General features: G+C 32.4%; 1 protein-coding gene across 5 annotated transcripts in view; it reads left to right on the forward strand.

Annotated features, from left to right (window-relative positions):
• The window catches only part of LOC130218251 (RNA-binding Raly-like protein), a 285849-nt gene extending 268079 nt beyond the window's left edge, over positions 1-17770 (forward strand). For 4 of the 5 annotated variants that reach the window (XM_056450394.1, XM_056450392.1, XM_056450393.1 and 1 more), the window contains 3 exons: positions 7312-7425; positions 11291-11460; positions 15638-15700. In XM_056450394.1, coding sequence (XP_056306369.1) covers positions 7312-7425; positions 11291-11460; positions 15638-15688 — 335 coding nt within the window. In that variant the 3' untranslated portion in view covers positions 15689-15700. Of the gene's footprint in view, positions 1-7311; positions 7426-11290; positions 11461-15637; positions 15701-17140; positions 17176-17283 lie in introns of those variants that run through there. The other variant, XM_056450391.1, reaches the window with a different exon arrangement.
• Positions 17771-21879: the final 4109 nt, after the last annotated feature.

Below are 21879 nucleotides of genomic sequence, written 5' to 3' on the forward strand. Positions count from 1 at the left end.
GTTAGCTAAAGACGTCTGCGGTTGGCATTCAAAGTAGTGTGGTGTACGGTAAAATTCGAATTTGGCATCCTACCGCGCAACATGACATGTTTGCTATTACAACCGGTATATTTTTCAACCGGTATGCGCAGTTAAACCCGTGTGACATCATGTGTGACGTAGGTTGGTAATTCCCTTATAGATTTCAGTTCAAAAGAGGAATTGCAAAAAAAAAAAATATATATATATATATATATATATATATATATATATATATATATATATATATATATATATATATATATATATACATATATACATACATATATATATATATATATATATATATATATATACATATATACATACATATATATATATATATATATATATATATATATATATACATATATACATATACATATATATATATATATATATATATATATATATACATATACATATATATATATATATATATATATATATATATATATATATATATATATATATATATATACATATACATATATATATATATACTTTAAAGTCAGTCCAGTTGAAGTTCAGTTTAGTTCAGTTCAGTGTGGTTTTATTTTCACTGCTAAAAGTCCGAACACTGCAAATCCATTGATGCGCAGCTCTACAAGTCCTAAAACCAAGCAATACAGTGATGACAGCGGCAAGGAACACAACTTCACCAATTGACGAAAGTGATGGAAAAAACCTTTTAGAGAAACCAGGTTCAGTTGGGCACGACCATTTCTCCTCTGGCCAAAGTTCTTGTGCAGAGCTGCAGTCTAGCCTTTGTAGGCTGGAAAATGCTGGACGTCCATTGTGGAGAAGCTGCAGCTGTGAGTAGGTCACCGGCAGGCATTCAGGCTGGCCTACGGCATCAATGCGAAGACTCGTCTGTCACTGAACATTCTTGTTTATCTGAAAAACAATGCTGAAGTCAGATGCTTTAAAAAATGTTTTCTGTGCTGGAACATCTGTCTTTGTTCTTTTAATCTGCCAATTATAGTTCAGCACCCCGGGTTGCCTTGGTGGAAAACCGCGTGTTTCATTCATTCAGTCGGAAAGGCTCTGTCCGTGAAAGTATGTGCCTGTGACCGAAATACGACCTCCGATGGACTGTAGCAAAGTCCAAAATCAGATTCCGAGTTCCACTTGAGGTGGTTATTAATTAGCAAATAATATAAATATAAATACAGTAAATATTATGAACGTAAACATTAGGTGCGCAGGTTACATTGTAACCCTGTGTCCTACAACACGCTACGTGACAAGATTTGCAGTGATTAAGCAATTGGCAGACGAAACACAACAGAAATTTAAATACAGCCATTCAGAAGCACGGAATATTGTTAAATGTAGATGCCGAATTACTGATATTTGTTGTCTTGCACTGAGTCACAATTATTTTCAAGATCTTAGGTGAACTGTCTGCTGCTGCTTTCAGTAGTATGGCAGTAAATATCATGCAAAATGGCATTCAAACTCAAATTATTAGCATTTAACACTGAATAAAGCGCATGAGGTGTAACTGAGTTGTCAGTTTATCCTGTTGTTCAGCTGCAAGATTTAGAAGCCATTTCTAAAATATAAACTTCAGGTGTTGGTTGGACAAAAATGCCTTTTAATATGGAAAATATTCCTTCTTTCGTGTGTCGTTGCTTTTATTTACAACACGACTATCAAACTTACATACTGCACCTTTGAGTTACTTTGTTATACTGGGAATTGTGGGAAATAATAGCAGAAAATAACAGAAAATTAGCAAATTCTCAATTTCTCCTTAAGAATTTTTCTTTCTTTATTTGTTCTATATTTCTTATTGCTGCATATACGAGCCACCAAACTAATTCCATTGTATGACACTCCAATGACACTAAAGTTCTAATGTGCTTGAGTAAATTGTTTATATATATTTTATTTTTTATCAAGATCTCATAATATTTAAATTTTTGGGGTAAAATCTGCCTTGTTTATAGTTGATATAAGTTGTTTTATTGATCACTTGTTTTCCCAGCATCTACATTTTAATGAAATTGAAATGGTATAAAGAACAAAAATTTACAAAAAATACTGTTATCACTCCTTGACATTCCTTTACATTTAATCCAAAACCTTAATCGTAGAAATTAATAATCGTGGTTTTGCATCATTATCCGCTGCAGTTCATGTACTGCATGCCATCTAAACAATTTGTATAGTAAACAGCTTAAAGCAAGCGATGAAACATTACGTTTGCTGTCAGTGATGCTCAGCTATCTTGTGTTTCATAGATTCTGCAGATTAAAACTCTCATTCGCAGCCGATTTTTGAACATGTGTTGAATGTGGAGCTTTAGCGCAATTGAAACGCTTGCATTGAATTTCAGTAGATACGACGCTCCGTCAACTAAACACCTACACATGCAGAGCTTTCTGCCTCGGGCGTCTGATGGCAGGTGACACCATTTTGTGCGGTAGTGGAAAAGCTGGCAGCGCTTTGACAGCAGTGCTGGGTCACGCTGTGTTATCAGAGCTGAAGGCGGTGACAGCAAAACGACAAGCTTCAGCTATCAGCGGCTTGGAAAATACTGGAGAACACAGGCTAATGAATTTTTCAACAAAGCATTTATACGTGTCCTGGAGCTCCAATTATCGTGAAGAAACAGGTCTTTCTGTGTCATGAGGTTGTTCCGTAGGGTTTTCATAGCTTTCTGGTTGTCTGCGCTACATTTTCAGCATTTTGCAACTTTTCATTGCAGTAACTTTTCAGAATCAACTTGGTTTTTGTCAGTTTTTGCATTTGGTCGAGGGAAATAGTTTCAGTTTCTGAATGATTCAGTGTTTTGTAAATTATTGAGTCTTTTCATTTGCTGCATTTTTGAGTCAGATGGGATTTTTGAAAGAATTGCATTCAGTGTATTTATTCACTCATACTGTAAGTAGGCCTACACCGAATCTGCGTGCGCAGAATTTCTGCAGATTTTTCTCAGATTTCCGCCGATTTTTAGCCCATCATTAATTCTGTTTATTTACTAAATGTGTGTAAATGTATATTTATTCAGTTTTTAAGTTAATTACAGTAATATTGACTAATATGAAAATGTTTATCTGATTTATGTACAATGCAGTTTGTACAGTAATATTTTCTGTCTTTTAGTAGATATATTATATGAGAGACTTGCTTTGTTTACCAAAAAAAGTGAATCTAATTTGATTTGCATTTTAAACTTTAAATAAAAGTTAAAAAGACATTATTTTTATTTCACATATTAAGGTTTTAGTATTGATACACCCAAAATAAATCCGTAGAAATCTGCAGATTTTTACCAAAACTCTCCGCAGAATAGCAAAAAACTTTCACAGATTCCGTCTGGCCCTATATAAGCCAAGCACTGAAAAAAATTATTCAAAGATGAATCTTTGGATTTACTCAATTTTTTTACGTTAAGTGGTTGTCAACTATTTATTTGGGCTGAATTTAAACAAATGAAGTTGAACATTGCTCAATTTAATTTGTTTGTTTAAATTTAACACAAATGAACTGTTTGCAACAGTTTTGCATGCAACATTTTTTTTCAGTGAGTCTGTTTTTTAGTATTTGAGTAATTCATCATATATTTTAGGGCTGAACAATATATCGTTTGAGCATCGTTAACGCAATGTGTGTGTTTGCAATAGTCACATCGCAAGACATGCAATGTTGAGTTAGGATTATAGATGACCACAAACCACAAGTCAAAACATAAGAGATTTGTGGAGACACTACAGGATTGAACCATTATAGAGTGAAAGTTTATCATCTCCGTGTGTTTTTAGGGCCTGTGACTGTGTGAGCATTTGAAGAGAGTATAAAGTATTTTAGTAGTGCAATAAGAAGTTTAATAAAGAATCATTGTAATGAATTATTAATATGATGAACACTACAGTGCTATTTTACATTTAATTATTCAATGAAATGTGTACCTGAATATTGTTGCTCTCTCTAGAAAACCATAAAGCACAGTTTATTTCACTTTAATGTTTGCTCAATTGTGATTATTTATGACTGTAGTTCATGTATATAATAAATTACATAAAATATATTTATATTTCACTCCCCTACAAAATCATTCCAAGTAATGACTTTGCGAATAGAGCTATTTAAGTCATCTGGTGAAGTTATATTGCAGAGAAAATGTAAAAACTTTTAATATCATCCAGCCCTAATGTTCAACAGAGCAAGAAAATTTTCACAGTATATCTGATAATGTTTTTTCTTCTGAAGAAAGTCTTATTTGTTTTATTTCGGCTAGAATAAAAGCAGCTTCTAATTTTTTAAAAACCATTTTAGGGACAAAATTATTAACCCCTTCTAGTCAAATATGATTTTCTTTCATCATGGCAAAGATAAAAATAATCAGTTATTAGAAATGAGTTATTAAAACTATTATGTTTAGAAATAAAATCTTTATTATGTTTAGAAAAAAAATCTTCTCACCATTAAACAGACATAAACAGGGGGGCTAATAATTCTGACCTCAACTGTGTTTATATATATATATATATATATATATATATATATATATATATATGAGGTCAGAATTATTAGCATACATTTATAGAATACATGAGAGCTGATGTTTACTATGCACATCCATGTTTTTTTCCTTAAATGTGCATAATTTTGTCCAAGTACATTGTAATAGTATAATAATAATAATAATATTGATAATTAGAGCGGTGGGGGCATGGGGAATTTATATATATATATATTTTTTTTTTTTTTAATTCTTTATTTAAACTTGTGTATTTAAACTTTCTGAATAAATTTGTTTTTGAATTAATCATTTAAATAAGTGCTTCCTAATAGAGAGCCATCTGAATTGCTTGACTGTTCCTGGATTAATTATTAATTAACTTAATCTGTGGAATGGATCACTAAACAAATACTATAGATGGCTTTGTTTGTGAATAAATAAACATTGTTAATTACCAGGGCTGTTTATATCGAAGTTGATATTCGTAACATCTAGTTTTTATGAGGCGAGTTGTTAGCCCAACGCTCAACCCCCAAGCTGCAGGACCAGGACATACACACATACATTATGGACAATTTAGTTTCTTCAATTCACCTATAACGCATGTCTTTGGACTTGTGGGGGAAACCGGAGCACCCGGAGAAAACCCACACCAACACGGGGAGAAATGCCAGGGCTTGAATCAGCAACCTTCTTGCTGTGAGGTGACAGCTCTACCTACTGTGCCACCATGCCGCTCAATATTGTTAATTGGATAATTTAACAATGGCTCACTCATGAAGAGAACTTGTTTTGCTCCTCAAAGCGTTTGTTTTTTTGTATCATTTGAATGATTTGCAGATGCATTATTAAAGAAAGTTGTTTAGTTTGTGAAAGAATCATCAGTTTTGAATGAATCATTTGAATAAATGATTCTTTAACTCATTTAGAAAGATGTCAACTGCTGGCGTACAGATGTAAATGCATAAATTCTCCTTCTGGTAATGAAGTTTTGGCCTGATCTGAAACCACATGACAACAGGACATTGCAAAAATATATCGCTTGGACTAAAGAGCTTTGAAATACTTCCATGTTTTGAACGGCTCCTGCATTATTTGTCCATTTTTCCAGCCTATGGATTTTCATTTAGCACCAAGGTCATTGTGGTTTGCCCAGAGAATGTGTGTTTGTTAGATGCAGTGTGCGTTCAGTGGTGTGCTCATCTGAGAGAGATTAATCTGACAGCTGTCAGACGGGAAAAAAATATTTAAAGCGCTCCATGTTTACAGAAATTAGCAGCATGAATTACGCTAGCAGGCACTGAGCAGAGGCTTTTCATTGCATCTGACGTGGTGCATTAATTGTGGAGAGAGCCTTTCAGGGTGAGCAGAGGTTCAGTGTCTCGCTCATCAGCACAGTGAGCATGTAGGGCTGTAAATAGACTGGGTCATTTTCTGGCACTGGACTAGAACTGACATGTTTGCAGACCAGATCTATTGCTACAAAAATACTATTTAAATGAGTGAGTTAATTATTGAGGGAGTGATTCAGTGTGTGATTCAGTGAGTGAGTATTTATATATATTTATATATATATATATATATATATATATATATATATATATATATATATATATATATATATATATATATATATATATATATATATATATATATATATATTAATTCAGCCCTGGCACTGTAGCCACACCAGCCCACATTACCACACAGCCCCACCCACAGACACACACATTCACTACTTATATTGGTGTACAGATGATGAAATAATATAAGCAGTACCCTATGTAATAGATATTTAAACATTTAAGGTATGTGACTGGAACAAAAACAACCCGTTGTCATTCTCTGCGCTGCTAAGGATTAAATACATACTGTAACCTATTCATGTATTTAATGTATTACTTTAAAGACTAGCTATGTATGAAATCCCACGCTATCTGCCGATAATGACATTTTAAAATGTACTGGAGTTCGCTATTTTTACTATTAAGCACAGTGTGCTGTCAAAAACTGTCAGCTGTAGTGTGAATGGTGTCAATATTACTTAGTGTATTTTTGTATAATGATTTAGAAGTTTATTTTTTGTTTTCTTCCTACCTCCTCTACCGCGCTACTGTCCTCCGATGCAGCAGCCGAATTTAAACCTTTCAAGAATATTTCAGTTAATTTTATGCATTGGGTAGTGTCTGATTTTAGAGCCCTTTCTTTTGCTTTCTTGGAGCACAGCCTTTCCTTTTTTTACGGTCCATTTTCTGACAATTAGTTTTTGTTGCACTTACTGTTTGTTTGACATTCTTGGCAGATTTTGATTACTTTCATGAAACCCCTGATTGGGTCAGCCCCTCTCAAAACCTGCCGGCCATCGCCGATTGGGCCAAATGCTTAACATTTAATTATTATTCTTATAGTAATAATATTAATTATTATTTTTATTACTATTATTATCATCATCATCATATTCAGATCTTGCAAGAGATAAAAGCTGCCTGCATGTAAAAACAATGCATATTAAGATGCCAGATGGCCAATCTGCCCCTGTGTGTGTGTGTGTGTGTGTGTGTGTGTGTGTGTGTGTGTGTGTGTGTATATATATATATATATATATATATATATATATATATATATATATATATATATATATATATATATATATATATATATATATATATATATATATATATATATATATGAAAACAAATTATCACAATGTCAGATTTTTTAATATCATAGCCTACTTGTATATGAGATTATATAAATACACACTGAGCATGGACAAACCGTCAGCTTATCTAATGTGCGTGTGTGTGTGTTTATTGCAGTGAAGTCAGATCAACTGCAGACCATCAAACGTGAGCTGACGCAGATCAAGATGAAGATCGACTCTCTTCTGGGCCGCTTGGAGAAGATCGAGAAGCAGCAGAGATCTGAATGCGGTGAGACTAAGCTTTTTGCTGTTAACATGATTTCTTGTTGTGATTAATTGCTGAAGCTTTTATCACTTTTATTCACCATATTGACCTGAGCTGAAGAACCTAAAGCTATTAACAGGTATATTTAACAGGTATATTGATGTAAAGTACTTAGTGTATTGTTTTTGAATAATATTATAAGCCTACCTGTTAAACTTGAATTATTTTATGTTATTCCCCAATTTCTGTTTGACAGAGATTTTTTTTTCTGAACACATTTCTAAACATAATAGTTTTAATAACTCATTTCTAATAACTGATTTCTTTGATCTTTGCCATGATGACAGTAAATATAATTTTACTAAATATTTTTCAACATACTAATATTCAGCTTAGTGACATTTCGAGGCTTAACAAGGTTAACTAGGCAGGTTAGGGTTATTAGGCAAGTCATTGTATAACAAAAATTATTAACAAAAAATATTGTTTAAGGGGGCTTATAATATTGACCTTAAAATGGTTTTAAAAACATGTAATACTGCTTCTGTTCTGGTCAAAATAAAAAATAAAAACAAAACAAAAAAAATAAAAAAATATATATATTATTGGAAATACTGTGAAAAATTCCTTGCTCTGTCAAACATCACTTGTCATCACAAAGAAAAAATATTGGACAGGAGGAATAATAACTTTTGCCCTCAATTGTACATGTTCATAGTAAACAAATAGTTCAACTAAATGAAACAGCAAAGGAATGCTAAAAATGCAATAGTTAACACTTTACAATTAAGTCTCATTAGTAAACGTTAATTGATGGATGAAAATCAACAGTGAGAAACACAACTGAATTTTAATATTAACAAATTATTCATTTTAAAAAACAATTTAATGTGTTATTGGGCATTAACTAATGTGTTAATTTCACCTAAAACTTAATAATTGTTTTTGTAGTTGTCATACTTAAGTAAAATGAACTTAACAAATAGAGCATTACCACTCGATTGAATGGGCATTATCAGTGGTTATCAGCTGATATATATGGGCCAGTAGGGGCCTTCTGCACCTACTAGTTTGTTTAGAAGGTTGTTATCATCCATCCACATGGTTAACCAGCTATAGTAATAGAGAAGACTCCAGATTCAGATCTGCTTTTACATTACTGTGACGGTTGGGTTTAGGGTTGTAGTAGAGATAGATGTTAATAAAATCCAGTAAATGGGAAATTTAATAAATAATATAAATAATTCTAGTGGTTAATTAGCTAGACTAATAGAGAACACTCCAGATCCAGATCTGTTTTTACATTACTGTGACGGTTGGGTTTAGGGTTGTGGAACAGATAGATGTTAATAAAATCCAGTAAATGGGAAATGTAATAAATAATATAAATAATTCTTGTGGTTAATCAGCTAGACTAATAGAGAACACTCCAGATCTGTTTTTACATTACTGTGACAGTTGAGTTTAGGGTTGGGGTAGACGTTAATAAAATACAATTAATGGGAAATGTAATAAATAGTATAAATAATTCTCGTTAACTTTTGGCCGCGGCCATGTGTGATCTATAGCTGATTAACCATGTGGATGGATGATAACAACGTTCTGAGCCTACCAGTAGGCGCAGAAGGCTCTATCAGTTGAAAACCACTGATAACATTTAAATCAGCTGGCCTTAATGTACAGAAGTAACACACAAAAGACCTATAATAAATAGTCCCTGAATTTTTATTGTCTCAGGCAATATTAACATGTGAAATTGTTCATGTCTAAAAATGAATGTCCTATTAAATATTTACAAATTTGGTGCTGCTATGAACCACTAATCCAAAAATTAATTCAAATGATTCATAATGCAAACAATATTCTCAAAAATTTGAATATTAAAACATTATTCACAGTATTTCGAAGTGTCCATGATATCAGTATTATGCATGTTTATTATCATGATATATTGAATATCGGTATATGTATTAGTAAGACAGACACAGAAAACAGAAATAAAAGCCAGTCCAGCAAACAGCAGCTGTTCAGGAGACGGTATTGGGGTTGTGTGTACATTATTCATCTCTGTGACAGAACGGGAGACGGCAGACAATTTGTCATGAGTTTTATAAAGGCAATCTTGTGCTGTTTTACTATAGCAAATCCCATTTGGCTTTGCTGGACAGCAGATGAGGGCAGTGTTTTCATCTTGTAGACTCAATGAGGAATGGCAGAACGGTAAACTTTACCTCTGTTGGGTATGCTTGAGGCACACCGATTCAGATATTTCATTAAAACATTATAAACAGAAATTACACTTCTTACATCATATATTGACCCTCATGTCATTACAAAGCCGTGCGACTGTCTTGAATCTTGAGCAAGGATTCATATTTGATATCTATATTCAAAAGCTTCTAAATTGTTGGCATTAAAAAAGACTTTACTATTACAGTATATGTACTTTGTGCATAAAAGGAATTTTTATTTATATTTTTGCATACAATCAGTCCAACTTTTCCTAATTCCTTGAGGGGAAAGAATGTGTTTAGATTGACAAGAAAAGAAAGTATTTTGCGGTAGAATTAAAACAAATTGGGGCATGGGAAAAAGAAAAAGGGCATTAAGGAAAAAGAATGAGATCGTTTTGCAGTTAAAAAAATCTATTTTAGAACAAAAGAAAATATGCAGGATAAAACTCCAGAAAAAATGTGTTTTAAACAATTAGGTGAGAGAATTTTTTTTTTGAAGGAGCAAAAATTGGGGGAAAACATTCCATTTTTGGCAGGGGGTTTGGGTTTAAAAAACAATTGAGCTTATTTAAAAAGCTGAAAAATATGTGGGTTAAAAGACATTAGTAAAACAAATCATCAAGAAAAAGAGTCAATTTGAAAAACATTGTGAGTGTTCTCTATTATTACTAATATTTGTGAACATAAAGGGTTAAAGAAAATTTTGGTTGAAAAATAAGCTTAATGTCAGTAAAAACAATGCAAATCATAATGAATACTTTTTTGAAGGGAAAAAATGGAGATATATATATATATATATATATATATACACAGTCCAAAGATATGCCGTACAGGTGAATTGGGTAGGCTAAATTGTCCGTAGTGTGTTTATTATTATTAGCCCCCCTGAATTATTAGCCCCCTGTTTATTTTTTTTTTTTCCAATTTCTGTTTAACGGAGAGAAAAAAAAATTTCAACACATTTCTAAACATAATAGTTTTAATAACTAATTTCTAATAACTGATTTATTTTATCTTTGACATGATGACAGTAAATAATATTTGACTAGATATCTACTAGACACTTCTATACAGCTTAAAGTGATATTTAAAGGCTTAACTAGGTTAACTAGGCAGGTTAGGGCAATTAGGCAAGTTGATGTATAGCGATGGTTTGCTCTGTAGTCTATCTAAAAAATGTATAGCTTAAAGGGGCTAATAATATTGACCTTAAAATGGGTTCAGAAAATTAAAAACTGCTTTTATTTTAGCTGAAATAAAACAAAGACTTTTACCAGATTATTATTTTTTTTTTTTAATTCTACAGAAAATAAAGTTGAATGCATCATTTTTTTGGGTGAAAAATGTTTACAGGAAAAATAGATTTAGAAGTATAAAAAATATTTTGGAGTGGTAAAACTGATTTTGGCAATATAAAATAGTTTATTCATGCTCATGAGTGTACAAAATAGAAAAATTGTGAAAATAAAAAATAGTGTGAAATAATATGCTGGAGTGTGACTTGGGAATTGGAAACTGCATTGCTGGGAAAGTATTTTTGGACCGAAACAAAAAAACAAAAAAACATCTTTGTGTTAAAAAAACATTGGAGAAAAAAATTCTATATTGTATTATATTTATGAATATAAATGGCGGCATATATCCCATTGTCTCAGAGCCTCATAGGAAATACGAGGATAACTGCGACTCTCTGCACGAGGGCTCAATATCAGAAACAGCAGAAAACTCTGGAGAAGAGGGAGGAGAAGGAGCGCTGGACGCCGAGGCTGGAGAAATGACGGATGGAGGAGAGGATGACTACGATGAAGAGGGCAGCACTGATCTGGTATGATCTATCTGCACACTTATTCATGCACTGCAAAATAAATGCATTTCTTACTTTGAGTTTTTAGCTAACACTTTACAATAAGGTTTCAGTAGATGATGTTAGCTAATGTATTAATTAAAGCCTTAATTAATCATAGTTCAATATTAACTAAAGCATTATTAAAATCCAAAGGTTTGCTTGTGAACATTAGTTAAAGCACTGTGAGCTAACAACATTATTTAACTTGAATAACATTAACTAACGTTAACAAAGATGAAGAAGTACAGTAATAAATGTATTACCAATTGTGTGTTCGTGTTAGCCAATACATTAAGTAAATGGACCATCATTTTAAAGTGTTACCAGTTTTTGTCTTGTTTTTAGTCCAAATATCTTAAAAAATCTTAAATGAAGAAACATTTTCTAGACAAGTAAAATATTTGCTCTTGTTTTCAGAAACAAACCTTTAAACAAAAAAAAAACGTTCCTTAAAACAAGCTTAATCTTGTTTTCACTTTGAAATGAGTTTATTTAATTTCATGACAGATTATTTTGCTTGTTTTAAGGAACAACTCACTTAATTTTGCCTTATTTGGAAAACAAAACAATATAGACAGGGTGAGGAGCTCTGTCACCCGGGAGGAGCTCAGAGTAGAGCCGCTGCTCCTCCACATCGCGAGAAGTCAGCTGAGGTGCCTCGGGCATCTGTGGACGCCTACCTAGGGAGGTGTTCCAAGCATGTCACACTGGGAGGAGACCTCGGGGAAGACCCAGGACACGCTGGAGGGACTATGTCTCTCGGCTGGCCCGGGAGCGCCTCGGGATCCCCCCGGAGGAGCTGGAGGATGTGTGTGGGGAGAGAGAAGTCTGAGGTTCTCTCCTAAGACTTCTGCCCCCGCGACCCGGCCCCGGAAAATAGGTTGAAAATTAATAAATGAAACAATTTTCACTTTAGAATTTTTAGATGTATGGACTATAAACAAGACAAACTCTAAGTAGGAAAATCATTGTTTTTGCAGTGTGGCTGTGGACAAGGGGGGTTGTGTAATTAAATTATATTTAGTTGTAAATATTGAAATATTTTAAACAAATTTTGTGGGAATAAACATTTTGGGGGGAAAGGAATAACATTTTTTTGGGGGGGTGAAAAAAATTCTAATGCTAAATATACAGCATATCCAAGAATCAAAAATCCTTTAGAGTGTATTATTCAACAAGGAGTTCAACAAAAATATTAAAAAGCAATATTAAAATTCAATATTATTAATATTATGAAATGTCTTGAAATGTCTATGAAAATCTTGAATTTTATCTATTCCTTTTGGAGTATTTTATTGTAAACATTTAAGTTAAATATTTAAGTATATTTCAGTTTTGGGGCAAAAAAAGAAAATAATTTATTTTAAAAATATAAATTATTTATTAAAGAAATTGAAGGGAGAAAACTATATTTTTATGCTAAATGTACAGTGTATCAAAGAATTCAAAAACTCAAGAAACAGTTGAAGTCAAAATGATTATTTTTTTATCTTTCCAAATATTTCCCAAATGATGTTTAACAGAGCAAGGTAGTTTTCACAGTGTTTCCTATAACATTTTTTTCTTCTGGAGAAAGTCTTATTTGTTTTTTAAATCATTTTGTCAAAATGATTAGCCCCCATAAGCAATATTTTTTTTCAGTTGTCTACACAACACTGTTATACACTGATTTGCCTAATTACCCAAACTTACCTAATTGACCTAGTTAAGCCTTTAAATGTCACTTTAAGCTGTATAGAAGTGTCTTGAAAAATATCTAGTAAAATATTATGTACTGTCATCATGGCAAAGATAAAATAAATCAGTTATTAGAAATGAGTTATTAAAACTAATATGTTTAGAAATGTGTTGAAAAAATCTCTTCAAAGTTGGGGAACAAAATATACAAGGCTCTAATAATTCAGGGGGGTTACTAATTCTGACTTCAACTGTTATATTCTTCTTATTTCAAAATATTAATAATATTGAAAACATGCTAGAAACAATATAACTAGTAGGAAAAGCATTTTTGTGCAGTGTGTCTGTGGACATGAGAAGCTAATAGTGAGTTCAGACTGCATGATTTTAGCCCTGATTTTGACTCACCGGTTTGGAGAAATCGCAGACAAATGCCTGAAATCACAGGCAAATCTGTGGTAGTTCACGTGAATGACAATCACACCGTGTGAATTATCAAAGACGAGATCTGAGAGAATCGTTGATGTGTCGCCGACACCCGTGAGATATTTGGTGTGCTAAATATCTGGATCTGTCAGCGATTTAAATCATGCCATGTGAAATGAGTTCTGATTGCGATAACATCAGCGATCGCTTACAGCCAATGAGAGAGCAGCATCCACTAGTGTGGGTACCTGCGGGTCAACGGGAGGTTAAGGGAGAAGTTAACACTTATTTTCAGTCTATTTGGACCCAAGAAATGAAGGAAAAACTAGTGTAAATTTGGCAGCAGCACCTGTGTCTGTTTGACGTGTCATCTGAGCAAGTGAAGGAGAAATTGCTAATTCCCTTCAAAGACCAGGTGAGCAAATATGTGCATTTTTCTATCACACTAGAGGCTTCTTTCTCTTTATGTAGTAATAACACAAGATAAACTACGTGACCTTGCATCGTTTCCATGTCACTTCTCGCGTGTGTTTGGTTGTGAGACAAAGTTTGGACAAAGTTGTTGGAGATTCTTGTTCATCATGCGGTGTGATCCATCTTGCAGTGTAAACAAAGCAGTGACAAAACGCTACCCCAGATAGTAATGCAGTGTGAAAACATATGTGACACGACTATGAAAATCATGCAGTCTGAACTCGGCATAAGAGGCTCTTAGAAATCCCAACCTGTCACATCTGTAATTAAAACCATCAAAAGCTCTGGAGATGCTGACCTCCAATGCCAGAGTCAGATTTCTCCACCGAGGAGACGGACAGACTGTGCTTTAATGAGCTCGTCCTGTCTTTAACTGAGTGAAACGTCAGGGCCAAAAAAAATCCCGCAGGAAAGCTTTCCAGTGGCTGAATGTTCCTGTATTTCAGGTTTCAGGAGCGTGACCTCCAACACTACATTTGGCAGATACTCACACAAGATGGATATAAATTGGCTGGAGCTAAGATTCTTTAGAGGAGTGATTGTTTTTGTTTTAGAGCGGTAGAGAAGTTGAGGAAACTGAACCATCAACTATTCCGGCATATGTTTTACGCAGCGGATGCCCTTCCAGCTGCAACCTAGTACTGAGAAACATCCATACACTATAACCAAATATAGTTTATTTATTTCACCTATACTGCATGTCTTTAGACTGTGGAGGAAACCCACGCCATCATGGGGAAAACATGCAAACTCCACACAGGAATGCCAACTGTTGTTTGAGGTGAAGAAATAGGGAGTGGTGGCTGGTTCGAGCCTCGGCTGGGTCAGATGGCATTTCTGTGTGGAGTTTGCATGTTCTCCCTGTGTGGGTCTCCTCCGGGTGCTCCTGTTTCCCCCACAGACATGCGCTGTAGGTGAATTGGGTAAGCTAAATTGGCTGTAGTGTATGTGTGTAAATGAGTGTATGGGTGTTTCCCAGTGATGGGTTGCAGTTGGATGGGCATCCGCTGTGTAAAACATATGCCGGATAAGTTGGTAGTTAATTCCGCTGTGGCAGAATAATAAAGGGACTAAGCCAAAAAAGAAAATGAATGAATGAATTATTTTGTGGGAAAAACATTTTGTGTGAAAAATAATTACCAAGTTTTACAGTTTAGAAGAATTTATGCTAAATATCCAGGAATTCTAAAACTACATTACATTACAACTCTTTGGTAAATAATACACTCTAAAGAATTTTTTAGTATTAAAAAACAATTTGAAGTGAAAACGTAAATCATATTATATTAATAAAATATTTCAATATATTTTAGCTTTTTCCAACTGCTTTCCCACGTTTTCAAAACAGTGTCCCCCTTTTTTTTTTTCAAAACTCAACACACAATTCCCAAAACTGCACACACAAAATGCAAAATGCCTCACATTTCCTTCAAAATGTAACTGCGTTCAAGATGCCATAAACACAAGTCAGAATGAAGCATTGGCATCAAATAGCAAACACTTCTTTCATAATATAACACTTTTAGATATAGCATGTAAACACTGTTGTTCGAAATCTAAAGCTCTTCGCTCTTTATAGGCTGATATCTACAATTCAATACAATCTTCTACAGTGACAATAACCTGCTGAGAGGGGGAACAGGTACTGCGCAGTACACTGTAAACACCAATACAATGAAGAAACAGAAAATATTTATTAGGCCAAACATTATTGGTGTATATAGCAAACAAAAAAAGACTTAATACTGTATGTAAAAAAATATTTTAAAAAATTACAAAACAGTAAAGAACAGTTGTGTGTGGGGGCTTTCGGGGGAGGGAGAGGGGGGTGGCATTCATTCCGTAGAGAAGCGTCATGCGGGCATAGGGTTGCCCATCATACACTACAGTCCTGGGCTTAAAAGAATTCCTCTTTTTATTTTTTTATAGGCAAGGCAAGTTTATTTCTATAGCACATTTCATACACAGTGCCAATTCAAAGTGCTTTACATAAACAGGAATAAAAGAGACAAGTATAAGAAAAATAAAAACAAATAATAAAGATTGTTAAAACCAGATTAAAATGTGTTAAACAGGTTAGAAAAGAATGAAAAAGAAAAAGACGTACTGTAATAGTGCGATCTGTAGGAATTTAGGATTTAGAAAAAGTGAATATGCGGTAGGTACATGACCACAAATTGTGGATGGGTGGCAAACCAGTTTTTATTGGACCAGTACAGCTCGATGCCCCATCACCTTTGTCCTATACTAGAGTAAAGCAGTGATTGGTTAGTGATCAGTAGGGCAGACAGAATCTGCAGACATTCTTTGCTATTTCTGCACAGAATTTAGTTAAAAATCTGCGGATTTATGCAGAATTTGGGAGTATCGTAACTAAAAACTTAATAAATGAAATTAATCATTTCTAAAATAATATTTAAAAAAATACCTTTAACTTTTATTTAATTTTTACAATAAAAATCCAATTAGATCCACTTTATTTGGTAAACAAAGCAAGTTTTTTATATAACAGACAGAAAATATTACTTTACAAACTGTATTGTAAATAAATCAGATGAACATTTCATATTAGTCAATAATATTACTGTAATTAATTTAAAAACTGATTAAATATAAATTTACACACATTTACAAAACGAAATAAACAATCAATGATGAGCTAAAAATCTGTGGAAATCTGCACGCGCAGATTCCGTTTGGGCCTAGTGATCAGTTATGAAATTAGTGTTTGCACATGTGAGGAGTGAGTGTGTGATCTGGTGGATAAGTATAGCGTTTTGATTGGTTGTGTTTGGAAAAGGAAAGCAAGGGGCTTCCCGTTAGTTTTGTGTTTTAGGTAGAGAATTGTGTGGTGTTTTGAAAAAAGGGTTTTATTCAATTGAAAACTGAGTTTAAGGCTGAGAAATAGCTTCTGCTTTTGGAGATTTGCTGTGTAGTTTTGCATTTTGAGTGAGATGTTTCAGAAATCGTGTGACAAGAAAAGATTTTGTGTAAGCAGTTGGGAAAAAACTAAATGAATATCAACGAGTGAATTTTGCATTTTCTGTTGAGCTGAAACCGTTTATTTGAATTCATATTTCAGATGGAGAATCACGTGTCTGACATTGACAACTGAAGGTAAGTTATTTATATCTTTATCTAGATATAAACACTTTTACAGTAGATATTCTTGGTTTTCAAGGTGATTGAATGAATCTCGATTATCACAGAAAGCATGCGATACAGTTTTGTTTTTAGAATTCTGCATCGAGAGAGAAATCAACAGAAGACTCCCGAATCTCAGTCAAGAAAGAGCGACGTCTCTTCTTAAAGAGGCTCCAAGGCTCTCCATTGGCTGTTTAGACGCAGAGCAAATATTTTGACAAGTTTAGCATCTGCTAGTCACAACTGCTGTTTTTCATTTCACAGCGTTTGGCACATTCGCTTATATTTGATTTGCACACATCCTCTAAAAGTCAAAGAAGATCACAATTAATTTTGAAGTTCATCATGCGAACACGACAGCTTGGTTTTTCCTTCAAGGATAATTTCCCTTGAGCAAATATGAAGGGTTTTTGCAGTCTCTGTGTGTGGAAAATGAGCCTTAAATGTCAGAAAAATCCATTTTGGTATTTTTGAAAGCTTCTCTGTCAACAGAATTGATTTCAGTCATTTTTAAGGATTATAAAAAATGATAATGAAGAGGTCTGACAAGAAATGTTTCATCAAACTGATTTTTTTTGGTCACTCTTTCTCTTTTAAAAATATTTATATTTACAAATTGTCTCCATTTTTTTTTTTTTTTTTTGTATTTCTTTAAATTACTTGGTTTATTGGGTATCAGTTTTTATTTATTAATTATTATTATATTGCCAAATTGTCTAAATATATGAATAGCTATGGAAACATAAAAACACCAATCCGCAATTCTGTTTTATTTTTTATTTCTTTAATTTTCTGTGTTTCTGTTTTTTTTATTTAAGCTTTTACACTTTTTATTTATTTACTTATTAGTATTATTATTGTATTCCCAAATTGTCAATATATATTTAAAGCTATGGAAATAAAATTAAGACACCAATTGACAAGTCTTTTTTAAAATATCTGTTGTAATTATTTAATCTTTTACACTTCATTTATTTATTTTATTAATATTATTGTATTCCCAAATTGTCTGTACATTTTTTACTGTAAAAAATTAAGACACTAATTGAGAAGTCTCGGTTTTTTATTATTTCTTTGATTTACTTGGTTTATTAGGTATCTGTTTTTTATTTATTTCTTACACTTTTTATTTATTTATTTTATTAATATATTCCCAAATTGGCTATATATTTATAGCTACGGAAAAATGTAATTTTTTATTTCTTTGATTTACTGGGTGTATTAGGTACCTGTTTTTGTAATATATCTTTTACACTTTTTTTGTTTAATTATTATTATTTATACCTATGGGGTTAAAATAACACACCACTTGACAATTCTTTTTTTTTTTTTTCAATTTTATAATTTTTATTATGAAATAAAAATAAAATCATTATTTATTAATGAAAACGTTTTCGCTCATACTGCCACATTAAACTACTTCAACACATTAAAATATTGTCAGACCAATGTAATTCTAAAAAGATGTTTTACTGTGTCCTGATTTGTAATGATACTGTAAAGATGATGATATTGTGTGTACATTGTCACTGTATTTTGTTTCCATCATGCATAGCCGTGTGTAAATCAGTGCAGTCACACTGTTTGCGTTCCCGATGATGTCATTCAGATGGAGTGTGTCATAATGAACTCTATTTTTGTATGGCAGATTTACAGGAAAAGCTTCAGGATATTGATATTTGTTCTGCTGACATTCATTCTGCTACTGTACATAATTTGTTTGTTTAAATAAGAATGTGGACATGTATGTGTATAGCTTAAAATAAGAAAAAAAATATGGGTTTACACTATATTGAGGAAACAAATGTGATTATTTTGAAATCTGCATCATGTTTTTTTTGTGGGGGGGAAACAAAACTATAGATGTCATAAAAGCTTGGGAGATGAGCAATTTCAGAATTCACATTGTATAGAAATGTAAACTATTTGTAAAGATATTTTTTAAGATTGGCATGTTTATTATTTTAATGTATTTTTATTTGTTGTCTGGCTTTATGCTTTTGTGGTATATAGGAAAGACTGCCATCACAATCACTATATAAACTCTGCAAAAAATAAAAAATGCTTTTTTTTTCTAGATTTATTGTGGCGCAGAAATTGAAAGAGCCTTTCAGTGGTTTGAATAATAGAAGAAAATAATTTATTGATGGTCAAAAGGCTATTCATGTGACCAGATGTAGCCGTGATTTCATTATGACACAGAAACTATGACTAATTGTATGTCTGTGTGTGTGTGAGAGAGAAAATAAGAAGTTTAAAATTCACTAAAAGAGTGGAGGTCTACAACATTGACATTTCCAGTATTTATCTACACAAGTCACAAAAGAGAATTGGATTTTTCTACATAAGGTAAGACGGGTTTCTATTTTACTCTTTGCATTGATTTCCAGGCACTACAAATTGTGGTATGTCATGATTAAAAATGTGATATTTCATAACTTAATTCATGATAATGAGGAAAAATTAAGGGAAGTACAAAAATTTGGTTGTTATAACTAGCAAAATTAAGTTGTGATAATAAGGGAAAACTAAGGAAAAGTTATACATACTAAAAAACTAAGGTGTTACAACTAGAAAAGTTATGCAAACTAAAAAACTAAGGTCGTTAAAACTAGAAAAAGTTATGCAAACTAAAAAACTAAGGTCGTTAAAACTAGAAAAAGTTATGTGAACTAAAAAACTAAGGTGTTAAAACTAAAAGGTTATGCAAACTGAAAAACTAAAGTTTTACATTTAGAAACAATTATGCGAACAACTAGAAAAATGTATGCAAACTAAAAAACTAAGGCGTTACAACTAGAAAAGTTAAGTAAACTAAAAAACTAAGGCGTTACAACTAAAAGTTATGCGAACTAAAAAAGGCGTTACAACTAGAAAAAGTTATGCGAACTAAAAAACGTAATAGTTACAACTAGAAAAAGTTATGCGAACTAAAAATCTAAGGTCATTACAACTAGAAAAAGTTATGCGAACTAAAAAACTAAGGTCATTACAACTAGAAAAAGCTATGTGAACTAAAAAACTAAGGCTTTATAACTAGAATAAGTTATGTGAACTAAAAAACTAAGGCGTTACAACTAAAAAGTTATACAAACTAAAAAACTAAGGCGTTACAACTAAAAAGTTATACAAACTAAAAAAACTAAGGCGATACATTTAGAAAAAGTTATGCGAACTAAAAAAACAAGGCGTTAAAACTATAAAAGTTATGCAAACTAAAAAACGAAGGCGTTACAACTAGAAAAGTTAAGTAAACTAAAAAACTAGGGTGTTATAACTAAAAAAAGTTATGCGAACTAAAAAAAAGAAGGCGTTACAACTAGAAAAAGTTATGCGAACTAAAAAACTTAGTAGTTACAACTAGAAAATGTATGCGAACTAAATAACTAAGGTCATTACAACTAGAAAAAGCTATGCGAACTAAAACACTAAGGTCATTACAACTAGAAAAAGTTTTGCGAACTAAAAAACTAAGGCTTTACAACTAGAAAAAGTTATGCGAACTAAAAAACGAAGGCGTTACAACTACAAAGAGTTATGCGAACTAAAAAAATGAAGGCGTTACAACTACAAAAAGTTATGCGAATTAAAAAACAAAGGCTTTACAACTAGAAAGTTATGCGAATTAAAAAACAAAGGCGTTACAACAACAAAGAGTTATGGGAACTAAAAAACGAAGGCGTTGCAACTAAAAAGTTATGCAAACTGAAATACTAAAGTTTTACATTTAGAAAAAGTTATGCGAACTAAAAAAACCAAGGCATTACAACTAGAAAAATTTTTGCAAACTAAAAAACTAAGGCATTAAAACTATAAAAGTTATGCAAACTAAAAAACCAAGGCGTTACAACTAGAAAAGTTAAGTAAACTAAAAAACTAAGGCGTTACAACAAAAAAAAGTTATGCGAACTAAAAAAAACAAAGGCGTTACAACTAGAAAAAGTTATGCGAACTAAAAAAACGTATTAGTTACAACTAGAAAAAGCTATGCGAACTAAAAAATGAAGGCCTTACAACTACAAAGAGTTATGTAAACTAAAAAACGAAGGCGTTACAACTAGAAAAAGTTATGCGAATTAAAAAACGAAGGCGTTACAACTACAAAGAGTTATGCAAACTAAAAAACGAAGGCGTTACAACTAGAAAAAGCTATGCGAACTAAAAAATGAAGGCCTTACAACTACAAAGAGTTATGCGAACTAAAAAATGAAGGCGTTACAACTAGAAAAAGCTATGCGAACTAAAAAACGAAGGCGTTACAACTACAAAGAGTTATGCGAACTAAAAAACGAAGGCGTTACAATTACGAAGAGTTATACGAACTAAAAAACGAAGGCGTTACAATTACAAAGAGTTATGCGAACTAAAAAACGAAGGTGTTACAATTACGAAGAGTTATACGAACTAAAAAACTAAGTTGTGGTAACAAGAAAAAAGTTAACTAAAAATTTGAAGGCGTAATATCTAAAAAAAATAAATTATGCTAACCAAAAACTAAGTTCTAATAACTTGAAAAATTAAGTTGTGAAGTACTATAATTTAGTGATAATAAGGGAAAACTGAAGTTATGTGAACTACAACAAAGTTGTGATTAAAAAATTATGCAAACTAAAAACTAAGGCATAATAACTAGAAAAGGTTGTGTAAACTAAAACAAAGTTGTAGTAACAAGAAAAA

This window comes from Danio aesculapii, chromosome 24, assembly GCF_903798145.1.
Source record: "Danio aesculapii chromosome 24, fDanAes4.1, whole genome shotgun sequence".
NCBI lineage: Eukaryota > Metazoa > Chordata > Actinopteri > Cypriniformes > Danionidae > Danio > Danio aesculapii.